Source organism: Oryza glaberrima, chromosome 10, assembly GCF_000147395.1.
Source record: "Oryza glaberrima chromosome 10, OglaRS2, whole genome shotgun sequence".
NCBI classification, from domain to species: Eukaryota; Viridiplantae; Streptophyta; class Magnoliopsida; order Poales; family Poaceae; genus Oryza; species Oryza glaberrima.
In genome coordinates, this window is record NC_068335.1 from 451296 (window position 1) to 465017 (window position 13722).

A 13722-nucleotide genomic window follows, 5' to 3' on the forward strand; every position below is an offset into this window, starting at 1 on the left:
TTAGATATATTTCATAGCCAATACTCCCTCCGTCGGTCCGTCCCATTTTAAATGCAACCATAAGTTTCGGCGCCTAATTTTGATTGTCCGTCTTATTTGAAATTTTTTTATAATTAGTATTTTTCGTTGTTGTGAGATCAGAAAACATGAATAGTAATTTACTCGTGACTTAAGTTTTTAAATTTTTTAAAATAAAACGGATGATCAAAATTGGATACGGAAAACCATAGCTGCACTTAAAATGGGACGGAGGAAGTAGATCACAACCAAAATCACGGTGATTGATGACCTGCCATGAACAGCACCTTTCAACTTCAAAATCCATTTAGCAGATGCGAACGAGCCGATGGCTCGGTGAAGCGCTCACCACCCACGTTCTAGCGCTACTCGGCACAGGTTTCGCACCGGGAGGGTACACATGTTTATGTTCTAGCGCTACTCGGCACAGGTTTCGCACCGGGAGGGTACACATGTTTATGGGACTGTCATTTCCATGCACCGAGGGTGCATGGTCTGAGGCCTAGGGTCTCCAATCTCAATTCTAGCGTGTTAGGGATGCACAAGCGTGTGATGTGGTGTGTGTTCGTGAGCGTCCTAAATTGTACCCTCTCAAAAAAAAAAAAGAAAACCATTCAGCAGATAAATTCACAGCGATCGATGGAAGATTGTGTGATGGTTGGTACCCACCAATTGAACTTGATGCGTCCATTTATCACAGCAAAACATGTCAACAGCGTCCACCAATCTACGTACCACCTTTGCTGAAAATCTGGAACAAACATAGTAATACGGTAGAAAAGCAACGGTGGAAAACGGGACAACAAACATTTAACATATCTCAAAATTTAGAAACTATACCACTCACTATCTTTGCAATTTCCTTACACACAAGGGCAACCAAAACAAATGGAAGAAGAAATAAATAAATATTCGAGGGAACACGGTAAAAACCTCGAGGTAACTTATTTTGTTTTTGTTTTTTTGGAGAATACAAATCACTCGCTATGTATTGTTCTGTGCCAAATAATAGGCGCGTCTGTTGTCTAGAAGAAGGGAAATTCCACTCCAGTCCTTGCAGAGAACAGGTTGTACTCCTTTATGTTGGTCTCCTCCCTTGAGCAAGGCTGAGCTTTTTGAGCACTTGGAGTTGGCGATCTCGACGCCAAACATCCTCCACTCACCTCGTCTTCAGATGATGCCTGGGCAGGCGAGGATATGGGAAGGTTGAAATGGAACAACGAGAAAGGCACAGAGCCATCTTGCGGCTTCTTGTTATCTTCTGAACAGCCGTTCTGAGGATCAGGATCCACCCGCTTCGGCTCAGGAGGAAGGGTATGGCGATGCTGCCTGTCTGGTTTTACAATGACAGGGTTTATGACTTCTGGCGCTCCATTTCTAAAGAGCGCAGCAGTTGGCACCATGGCATTAAAGCTCACCGGAGCCTTATGGACTGGCTGTGCAGGCACATAACCAAATTCAGGACCTGCATAAGGATGCACATTACTGTACTGCATTGGGAAGTCAACACATTGGTTTCCAGCCACACCATATCCAACAGCATTTGGGTAGAAATGACCAGGTTGAGGGTATGCTAGGTATCCATTTGTTGGAACTGACACGTGATGATTATGGAAACCCATCAAGGTTGACGGGTATGGAGCTGCATGAATCTTTTGCTGATGTAACAGCTGCTCCTGGAAAGGGGTCACACCAAACCCAAATTGATTGCCATCAGAAGGGTGAATATTCTGTGGCTGGTATTCTCTGAAACCATTTCCTGCACACATTTCAAGTAATGAACGCGAACCGTTCTTGGTTGGTGGATTGCCTGGGTTGCTATTGTTCCTTTCTGAAGATCCTTCTGAATCAGAAGTAGACGAGGATTCCGGATTCTGAGCACTCAATGAGGTCATGCTGCTCATGCTACTATCTCTGTCTCCCTCGCTTAGACATGAAGAGCTATCTGAACTGGTCATGTTTGCTGTCTGACCACCATCTTTGGTAAAGCAGCTGTCTGGCTTGTTCACCACAGGAGGTTCACTATTGCAAGCAGCTTGATTATTTTCACTGCTTTCACATGGCTGATCTGTTATCGATTTGCAAGCTTCTTCAGATCTATCAGAGGAAGCTTCAGCTAGTTCTTCATGCTCCGAGCCAAGTATTTGGCTACAATTGACAATATCCTTTGAACACCCCACTTGATTGGATCGATCAACACCGCTAACTGTTTCAGAAGAACCATTCAAACTCCCTAAGCTAGCTTTCTTTCTAGCATCCATTGGCTCCCATACTTGTTTTGGAGCTGCATTCTTGTTTGGCGTACTACCAACTCGGCTTCCTTTTGACACTATGAAGCTATCCAATGGATAGCACCTGCGGTACTGTAACCGGGGCTTCTCAACCATTGTTTTCCTGGACATCTTCATCTCTCTACTTGATCTAGCTGTTGGAGAAAAATACCCATAATCTTCCTGCTGGCCACAACTGCAGGCATTGTACTCATACCTTTCTCTTGTCCGGTTATTCGCACTGAACAAAGAGTTGCAGCCTCTACCTGCATTCCTTGCCCTTTCCCTAGATTGCCAGTGAATATTTCCAACACCCCCAGTGTCATCTTGGCAATCTTCATACCAAAAACCAGTGGTCTGTTCTTGAAGGGAATCCCTTCTAAATCTGAGTTTCCTCCTTGAGGATGTAGATTGTTCACACATGAAAGAACCATTGCAATCTGATGGAATAAATTCCAGTGTTGTACTGCAATGAAACTCATTGCTTTGTCCATCACTTTCCCTTGTTAGAGATTGATCAACACAGGTATCAGGAGAGAACGATTCCGTGACCACAATACTATCTTTATCTTCATCATCGCTAGCTGAGTATTTGGAGTGGGCAATATCTGGTGACTGATCATTAATTGGTGTTGCTGAGTTGCTCAGGGGTGATGACGAGGTACCAATGTAAGGTTTCAATTGAACTGGTATCTTTTCTTTCTCCTTTTCCTTTTCTTTCAAACGTTCTTTTCTTCTAAGCTTCTTTTCTCTCTCCTTTGTTCTCCTCCTCTCCCTGCGCTCTTCTTCTTCACGCTTTTCTTTCTCTTCTTCCTCAAGAAGCTTGGTCTACAAGGCAAGTTAATCGAATTTACTACATGTCAACTAAGGCACAACAAATCCTAACAAAAGTTGCTCCCTCTCTCTTCTTCTACACAACAAAGTATGTGTAGCTCACCTGTTTTTCCAATGTAATTATTTCTTTGCAGGCAACATGAACCCGCTCTTCCAACAATTTTAATGCAAGGGACACAAATACGCTATGTGCATTTTGTTGTGCCGTGGCTTCCCTCAAAGATTTTTCAACCTTCACAGGAAAAACAATGTTTCATATGTCAACACGAGATGATGCTGCAGGCTTAAGTACGACTATCTTAAAAAGAAAAGAGGAAACAACAATAGCTTGACACGTGTGCTGATTACATTGACCATGAATGTTTGGTACATTGAAGAGCGAGTACAATCTATCTATACACTGGAGAGTGAGTACAATCATCTAATGTCATAAACAGTTCAATGAACTAGTTAAGAACATACTATGTCGCATGATTTAATCAACTATGTTGGCTATTCTAATACAATACATATATTACATATATTGTGATGAGTATGAGTAAAGATTAGTTCATCTAGACCACAAAGAAAATCATCCTTTGAAAAGGGTAGTTTTATATTAAAAAAAGTTCTTTTAGAATACCATGTCATATTTTCATAACTTAGCAGTAAATGCTAAACATCTTAATGACACTGAAGCGATAGTCATATGCTAAAGATCCTAGTATATATATTACACAGAAGACATCGATATTGTATACAACAACAATGATACTTCAGACGCAGATCATAAATTTAGAAAAGTGTTTGCTATATATACAGCTAATATCACAAAAAAAACATGTATCTTTTAATGATTAGGACTTAGAAATTGCATGATATACACTACCTGTTCTTTGAATATCACTGCAGCAGCATCCAAAAGAAACTCTCTGGCAAGTTCAGGACTCTTAGCATGCTTCTGTGGATGAACACCATCGACATCAGTATCATTTCCATCCCTGTCCATAGCATCATCTTCCTGCTCATGTATAACAAATTAGACTATATGAATTGGCAGACCATCAACATGGACTAACAAATGTTCTGATCATCCTAATATTATTACTTAAGAAATAAGCTTACATCCTCTTCCTCAGCTTCTTCAGCATGCTCAAAGAAACTTTGAATGCTTTCTCCCTTAGTAATTGTCACAAACCCATCCCCCACGATCAGCCTGCGGTGAACACATGATTGGCCCTTCAAGGCATGGGCCTTCACATAGAAATCTGTGTTCTTGTTATCCGCATAATGCGCTCTCAGAGTAACAAAATAATCTTCAAACTGGTCAAGATCAAGGCCCTTCCTGTGCACTTGCCCATTCATCCCCACAGCTTCAAATCCTAGTATATCAGATTTCCCTTTTTCTGTTCCAACAGCAAACTCAAAACGATTATAGGACTTATCTTGATCCAAGAAAGATTGGCGGCAATCAACTAAGACAGCATCCTCAAACACCTGAAAATATAAAATGCCAGATGTTAACCACCTATAGGCAAACTCCATGTCATCTACTGTGCAATTAAAAATGGGAATGCAACTCCTTTTAGTCTTATTTTCCATAGTTTTACCCTTATAAGGTTTTGCTAGCTGAGTGTATTCGAAGAAGAGAAAGCAGAAACAAAGAAAGAACAATTGTGAGAGTGCATATAGAAAGGAGCACCATCCTTACCTCACACCGGAAAGCTGTATCAGTAATGCAGAACCAGCTAGTGCAGTGATGTTCCCGTCGCAGACGCTTTAATTCTTTCAGTTCCTTAAATTCACGAATGACATTCCTTCGGCAATCTCTGCAAAATCTTTTGCTGTCGAACCTGTCCAGATATTCATCCACAGAGTTAGCTAAATATTACACACCAAACCAGCCTGTGAAGAGCATAAAAGTCTATTAAGCATTCTTCCAATCACAAGTCGTAACTATCCCACATATACTAAGGGTGGTTGGAGGGATATCCTTGGATAGGAGTTGGCGATCCAACTTTTGAGTGTGTTTGGTTGGTGCCTTGGTGGGCAAGGGTGGATGGGGTGGTCAGGAGAGGGAATATTCCACGAAGATGCTGGATGAGCTCATTTGGCCCACCTTTGCTAATCTCAATTCATTACTACCTCCGTCCCATTTTAAGTGCAGTTGTGGGTTTCTGTGTCCAACGTTTGACTGTCCGTCTTATTTGATAAGTTTATGAAAAAATAAAAAAAAATAGTCACACATAAAGTATTATTCATGTTTTATCATCTAATAACAATAAAAATAGTAATCGTAAAAGTTTTTCAAATAAGACGGACGGTTAAACGTTGGACATAAACAATGCAAACTGCAGTCTTTCTAGGACGGAGGTAGTAGTAATTTATTAGCAATAATTAATAACTTTTGTTGTTAATTACTCCCTCATTCCCACATTGATCATCATATAATGAAATTCAAAATTTCTCAAATTCATCATCATATAACTATATGGACATGGATTTCATCGAAATAGAATTAATGCAGCATGGGAGAATGTGTGAATGCTAGGGTGTAATTGGCATGGTATTTTAATCGATGCATGCATTGTGGGAGAATGTGTGCATGGTATCTTGATTGATGCAATTTAAATTATTCTTGGTCTTGAGGTTTAGTGCTTTACTCCCTCCATTCCATAATATAAGGCACAACTACTTTTTTAGATGTTTCATAATATAAGGCGTGCATGCATGCATGCATGCATGCAATTAGTAACTCCTCTCCACTAAATTATTATTTTTTAAATCCTCCACCTTCGAGATCTCTAATTCTATTGGGTGCATTATATTTATTAGGGTGATCCAAACTAGGAGGTGATAATAATTGTTTCTTGATCTTTGGGTTAAGGATGGTTGTGCCTTATATTTTGGAAGGGAGGGAGTATATACAATTAATCTATTTTGTTGTTAATTAGTATAGAATATGCTAAGATTAATGATAATTAATATACTTTCTTATTAATTAATAGTTTATTGTTATCAATCCATCCATCCTCATCCATCTAACCATACAAGAAACTGGATGGCCATATCCACGCAACAAAACAAAAAGTTGGATCACCATATCCCTGAAAATATGGATGGCCATATCCTATCCAACCTTGGCCATGAACCAAGCATACCCTAAGTGAAATGCAGTCACTCGGAACATAGCAGACCAAAAGTTTCCCACAAAGTCCGGATATAAAAAACATATTATTGCAACTATACTACTACCTCCATTTTTTAATAGATGACGCCGTTGACTTTTTCTCACATGTTTGACCATTCGTCTTATTCAAAAATTTTATGCAAATGTATAAGATATAAATCACACTTAAAGTATTATGAGTGATATAACAACTCATAACAAAATAAATTATAATTATGTAAATATTTTGAATAAGACAAATGGTCAAACATGTGAGAAAAAGTCAACGGCGTCATCTATTAAAAAACGGAGGGAGTATGTAGTTATCCTCATAATCCGATTTAGAAACTGCTGGTAAGCAGTAACTATTTGAATAGGAAAAAAAACAAATATCCTTTTTGAATCACAGAGAAACATCGACTTCTACCAAAGTACACAAAATTGCACACCAAGGTACCATAGCACTTACATGAACCATACAAATCTAACCATTTGTAAATAAAGCTTTCGATTTTCCTAGTGCAATGATGCATTATTGCTTTATAAGTAACGAGAACTAATAAAAAACGACTAATAGTACTCCCCCAAACATTAAAAACTCATAAGACGCCCTCATCAGATCAAGGAGCAAATAGATAAAGTGATGTAACAAAAAACCTCCCTTCAATCACAAATGTAGGGGGAAATTTTGTCTTGGACATGTACAAAGGAGGTTTTGGATAGGACTAAATTACCATAATATATTAGCTCTAAGCACAACATTCAATGGAAGCATGCAAGGAGGCTGGAATGTTAGATATGGCCTGCATTTGTGAACAACGCCATTGGAAAAATGCGCCATGCACCCACACAATTATGGATGGAGGCATTAGTACACAAAATCATCCCAATTGATGATAGCATACTTGTGTTGACAGTAGTTGATTCCTTACTGGGGAAAGCAAATAAAGTTTTTGGGCTATTATACTCTTACTCCAGCTAGATAGATTTGTTCACATGCTTAACTGTGCATCAATTTCATGATCTTTAATCTTGTATCAAACAAACTGTACTTGGTTGCACTCACCTATGCATAAGTCTTTCAATGAAATCTTCTTCCTTCATCCGCAGAAGAGATGATCTAGTTTCTTCACACAGGTCAAACCAGTAACCCACCAGAGCATCACAAGAAAGGCGTGCAGTGTGCAAAGCACATGTGTCTCGTGTTCCATGCCCCCTGCCATAATTAGCTATTACTGGGCTAATCCACCCTCTTCCTCCTCCACCACATGCATCAGGATAAAGCATTTCCCGTTCACGCTCCCTCGCCCGTGCATTGTCAAATATCTATTAAAAGAGTCAAATTAATTCGGAGAAAATTAGAATGGTTAAATTAGTGCACCCTAACCCAGCATCATGCAAATATTCTTTTAAATGAACAGGCATGGTCTAGAGAAAACTTCAGTAGTGTTCTCAATAAATTGCTAACCCAACAAGAACAAGTAGAAAAATAGAAAAGTATAAAACCATAAGGTGTTATTCAGGCTTACATTCTGGAGTACATGAAGGGAATTTGTATTTATGAAGCAGTCAAGAAGAGTCAGGAGGCCATCCTTTGTTGTCGAAAGGCCTCCCCAAGAATCATCTTGTACAACACCTGGACCTTTTTGTTGCAGTAACTTCCCATGCATGACCATTTGTGTGAAACTTTCTAAAAGCAGCCCATTGCACCTTGAACAGTACAAATTCCTGCGGGCATGCTCAATGAGAGTCTGCTTATCGATCCTGAGGAGCTCATGCCGTGCTTGAGGCGACAAGGCACTCCAGAACTGGGAAAAAATGGAACTCACATCAATAAAAATGATCGGTTCTGTTAGTAAAATATGATTTTTTAGATCTTCCATTACTCCAATAACAAATCAAGAAAGCTTAAACAAGTAACCTGTTCTTGCAGGAGAGATGATAGTAAACATTTTCAAATAAACTAGGAAAAATATAGTGCAATGAATAATATAAACATCAACTATCAGCTTAATACATGTATAACATTATCCAGCATAGACCATCAAAGTGTGACATTTCTACAAAAAAGACAAACTGTTTGGTGGGTCTGCAAATTACATATTGTTCAGCATCTATAGCATAAAGAAACAAGTTCGGAATTGTGGGTAGAGACTCCTCATTCTTCCATAGAATGATAGAATGTGAGGTGTAAGGCAAGTTCATTTACGCCATTTAAGTCAGGAGTCATGATGGCCTTAAGTTCCCAAACCAAAATAAACAAATATAAAGATGATAATATATTACAAACAAAGAAGGTGCTATGCATTCTCTACTCTTGGTGCCATTAACATTATAGCAACTCAATCTACAACAAGGCCAATTCGAAAGAATGATAGGAAAAAAAAATGATCATTCTAAACAGAGAGAACCAAGGTCTATCATTGTATAGCACAATACAGCAACTGTTACTCCAATAAAAGATTGCAATGATCTAATTCATCAGATCCAACCAAAGCAGTTAGAGACTTAGTATTTTTCACGCAACAAAGAAAAATGTATTGGAGTATATGTTGATACCCAAATGTTTTGGATTCCTGGGTAGAGAATATTTGAACGAAGAGCAAGAAGCACAGTGACTAATTTGAGGTGAAAGGGACTAAACAGCACCTACTCCTTACATTACCAAGTATAAGCATGTACTGAGATATCAGGGAGGACCGCTTTGTAAGGTATACGAAGTAATGATTTTCTCTTGAAAAGGTAGCTCATAATTCTAGGAAAAATAAGCATCACATTTAAAGGTCTAGGCAATAAATTATGAATTGCCAAATGCAGACTATAAGAATCAAGCCGTATGGGTAGAACTCCATATAAGAGAATAGCACATAGCATGAATCACTACATGACTTTTGGTTAGTAAAATACTAAGGTCAAGTCATAGTAGGTTATAATCGAATCATTTCAGTGGCGCCTCAGCAATGCAGAGAGTAACCAAGGAAAATGGAAATCCGGAGCACATACCTACAATCGTAACCCAAACCCCAAATCAAAGGTTTCAGTAGTAAGGTACAGTCGATGGTGAGATGGACGGAAGAGAAGCGTAACGGCTAGGCTACCACCGGTAACAGTCCATGACTGGCCCTTAGTAAAGGGCCAACAATTACCCTATCACAGTTTCAGGTTGCTCTAACTGGCCCAGTCAGCTAGCTGAGCAGCACCGGCAGTAAGTGCGGCCAATCGTTGAAAGAGGACAAAGCAATCGGATAATTCGCATATCCGCGTTAAGGCAGGCAGTGAAATACAGCCGTTTCGCCTGGCGAATGCACTTAATAGCCCCCATGGGGAGCTCACGCCGACTGCGAGCAAGTCCACAATCCAATGAATGATATACAGCAACCGGGAAGCGTGGCCGTGTAAGCATCATCCCATATCGACGACCAATCAAATCCAATATCCCAAGCTTGGTACGGATATGCGGGCGTGGAGCTAGGCAACGCGAGAGGCACAGTGAAAAAGTCAGACAGATCCGCGTGAGCTAGACGGCGAAGCCCCCAGATCCGATCGAGGCGAGCTGAGTCCTTGGGGGCGTGGGGCGTGGGGAGATACCTTGTCGAGGCGGTCGAAGGTGATCTCGTCGCGGCGGCGCGACCAGATCGCGGAGGAGGAGGAAGAGCTGGAGTTGGATGAGCATGATGAGGAGGAGCAGGGCGCCGCCGCCGCCGCGTCCGCGAGCATGGGCGGCGGCATGTGGGCGGCGGTGGGGGCGGTGGTTGGTCAGAGGCGGCGGTGCGCCATCGGAGGCGAGGGATCTGACGGCGCGGCGAGCCGAGATGCGAGGCGAGGCGAGGAGGAATGAACAAGGGTTTCTTCTTCTCTTGTTTGTTGTTGTTTTTGCTTGTCTGATGAGAGAGAGAGAGAGGGTGTGGTGGGGGTGTATGACTACTCCTATCAGATAGTGTTATTGGAAATGGGCTCAATTATCTTTTCTTTTCCTTTTCCTTTTGTTATGTTCTATATATACTAAATAATAGCAAAAGCAAAAAACAAAAAAAAGTGAGAGACGACTAGAAGAAGAGAGGGATCGGTTTGGATTTTTTTTTTTAGGGTAAGACAACACACTATTTCCTTTTTTTTTTGTTTGTTGCTTCATGTCTTGCTTTTTCTGTATTTTTTCTTCAATATATATCATCTCTTTATGCAAAAGGAAATTTGTTTCTAATGACCTTATCATGTTGCTGGTGAGGTGAGGTGAGGAGATAGAGAAGTAATATGGAAAAAAACAAGCCATTAGCACCAATTTTCCAGCTTTTCTATTCGTCATTTTGGGTAACTACAATTTTTTTATATCTATGTCACATCTTACAACTATGGGATTAAAATCTACTAGCTCCGTCCCAAAATGTAGCTATTTCTAGCATATTACCTTGTCCCAATATAAAGCTATTTCTCCACCTACCTCCTATCAGCCAATCATAATAATTCTCATTCGTCTACTTTCTCTTCTCAACCAATCATACATTTCTCCCAATCATTCTCACCTACTTTCTTAATACCCGTGCCAACCTACAAAATGCTTATGTTTTGGCATAGAGGAAGTAACAGCGACGGAGTTGTCTGCCTTTTGGGGCAAGCTTTAGATTCTAATAAGCAAATAGCGAGTAGCCAACTGGTGAGAATCTAAATAAACTAGATTCATAGCATCTAGTTGATTTTCTGCATTATAGATTCTCATAATCTCTGTGAGAACCTAGGTTGTTTGGAAAGTGAGAGATTTTATGAGAAGCTGTAGCTGCCAAGAGCTTCTCGAACAAGGCCATCTTCTACATATGTGTGAAATCATGTGATGAACAAATTGTTAAAGGTAAGTATTTGTGGGAAAAGAAATACAATAATGTGTTTTCAGACGGTAGTCGACAATGTGAAGCCAGTCAGACCTGATAGATGCCGCCGCTGGTCAGACCGACTGTGTTGGTGTGGTCTAACTGGGTTACCCGACGGTCAGACCGGTAGACTCCGGGAGGGAGTCGGTTTCTTGTTGTTTTCGTGGGATTTTTAGATTGCTTCATGTTTAATTGTTTATGACTTCTAGATGGTTTTCTATTCGTATGTGATACTATTTGGGTGCTAGTTAAGTTGGTGCGAACTTGTTCTCGGATATGGAGTTTCTTTTTTGTTCATGTGCAGGTGTTGCTTCAGGTCATGTGAATATAGCCGGTGATGGATAAAAACTATGCATGGGAGAAGTTGAGGCCCAGACGGTCAAGGATATCACGCGGGATACTCAGGACAATGCACGTGGAGGTGAATGTTTCCATATGGCATACACGTGGCGTTGTGTGCGTATAGAAAGATTAGTCAAATTTGGATTGGAGTCCAAGTTTGGAAAGATTGAAGCGTGGAGTTGTATGGGGATGTTGTTTTCTCGGTTTGGTATGTTTTCTATGTGATTAGCAGTACTAGTTCTAGCTAGATTCGTGGCTAGGGGCAGTCACGTTGTGGGTATAAATAGATGAGGGATTGAGGCTGGAATATATTAGCTTTTTGGAGAGAAAAGTTAGGGTTTGCTTCGAGGTTTTAATCATAGTTTGTGAGTTGAGAGAGGAGTGCTTTAGATACACTTTGTAAACACATTGATGCAATGAAATTGATCTACTTTTGAGAGTTTTGTCGATACGTATTTTTCTAGATCCCGACAGTTTGACTAGAGTTCATTGGGTGGTCTAATCAGCGGCGTGGCGTCGGTCACATCTCTGGCAAGGAGGCAGACCATCCAGCAGCAAGGTGGAAGTTAGACCGACGGGTGTACGTACCGCGGTCAGATCGGTGGCAATCTGGTGATGCGACCAGTGCAAGTTTATCAAGTTTGAGGGTAATCTTTTATTTTCGTTAAAAGTTTTGGGTTTTGGTATTCCAACCATTCATCTCCTTGGTTGGCTTGGTTCTTGCATTCGATCCTACACTTTGGACTACCACTTCTATTTTATCTCCTCTTCTTCATGACTATGTATGGCAAAGTTGCTCATTCATATTTTCACCCAATAACAATTAGAACCGACGTGGTGGTGAGAGGATTATAGAGGTGCCAGATTAGGATTGGAATGGGAGTTCAGGAGGAGGTTTTTCCCGAGCTCTTAAAGGGTTGGCCGGGAGTAGGTCGACAATGGGTGGCCATCGGATAGCGTAAAGATGCTTGGAACTAATGGTGGGGTGAGTGAAACCGCATGGTTGAGAGGCTATGGGAGATGGTTGCGATTCCCAAGACACGAGCTATCGGAGATGGGGGTGATGAGGGTGCCAAGGAGATCCTATCAATGAAAGATCATGCGGTTTTGTTGATGATGATGTGGCGGCATATCTAGTATGTTTGAAATGAGATTATGCACGGGAAACCGGCGGCACCAGCAGATGCATCCCAACGCTTCATTTCTAGTTACATCTCATCATGTTAGAAGTCCAGCAACACCCAACTGCTAACTTGAGCAAAGGAAAACATGTGGTTCCATATGGGGCTCCAAGGTTCATACCAAGAATCCCACAACATTCCTAAAACCTGCATATGGGAAAGACCAAAGGTAGGCTGGATGAAGTTAAACATCAATGGCTCATATGAACCACGGGATGGTACAGTTGTCATTGGTGCAGTTCTCAGAAATAGCTCTGGGAATATAATTTTCGATGCTTGTGGTTTTATGTGCAGAAATGCAAGTGGCCTGGAAACTGAAATTGTTGCTTGCAGGGAAGGCATTGTCATGGCGTTGCAATGGACACTTTTGCCAATCATTGTGGAAACAGATTTTTTTAGAGCTGGTGCAACTGATCCGTTCCGAAGGGAAGATAATGTCTGAACTCGCCTTTTTAATCAGAGAAGTAAGAGATCTTATGACGAAAGTAGGGAGATAGTAATAGATAAAATTAATCGTATCCAAAGTAGAGATTGTCATATTTTAGCCAACAAAGGTAGGTGAGAGTCTTTAACCGCCTTTTGACCGGTGATAACCGTAACTTTATCCCATACACTCTTGGTGTGATTGAGTAATATATCACCCTTTCCCCGAAAAAAAAAGAAGCAAATTTCCATTGTATAGCCACTCTATATTAATGCAGCGTTATAAAAGTAATTATCACATTCTAAAAACATCCCAAATAAAAAAAGAAAGGAGAAAATTGTGCGTATTAACTGTAATTAATTTTAATTACCTATTTCTTGGTGAAGGCATGTCATCTTCCTTTCTCAATCATTGGATGAGCTGGCCATTTCCCCTTTCCAACCATTGAAGCCATCTATACTATGCAACTCGTGTGAAGATAGGAGAACAAGATGCATTTCAAAGCCTGTGGTGAGTTGACTCCATGGCCCAAAGTCTGACCTTCCTGTCTTCTCAGCCCACACACCAGGCCAAGGCCTTCACAGGAGCAGTCCAGCTAATTTTCTTCTTCCTTTTTTCTAAGATAATGGGAAAACGATCCTAG

The 13722-nt window shown here is 40.7% G+C and overlaps 1 protein-coding gene across 1 annotated transcript; it reads right to left on the minus strand.

Moving 5' to 3' along the window:
* Positions 1-808: 808 nt before the first annotated feature.
* On the minus strand, positions 809-10176 carry LOC127786307 (uncharacterized). The gene is made up of 8 exons (XM_052313662.1): positions 9859-10176; positions 7800-8078; positions 7337-7596; positions 4813-4954; positions 4227-4598; positions 3991-4122; positions 3226-3354; positions 809-3116 (listed from the first exon to the last, which is right to left on the minus strand). Exons 1-8 carry the CDS (start codon positions 9997-9999, stop codon positions 1044-1046), a joined length of 3528 nt encoding a protein of 1175 aa, XP_052169622.1. The 5' UTR covers positions 10000-10176; the 3' UTR covers positions 809-1043.
* Positions 10177-13722: the final 3546 nt, after the last annotated feature.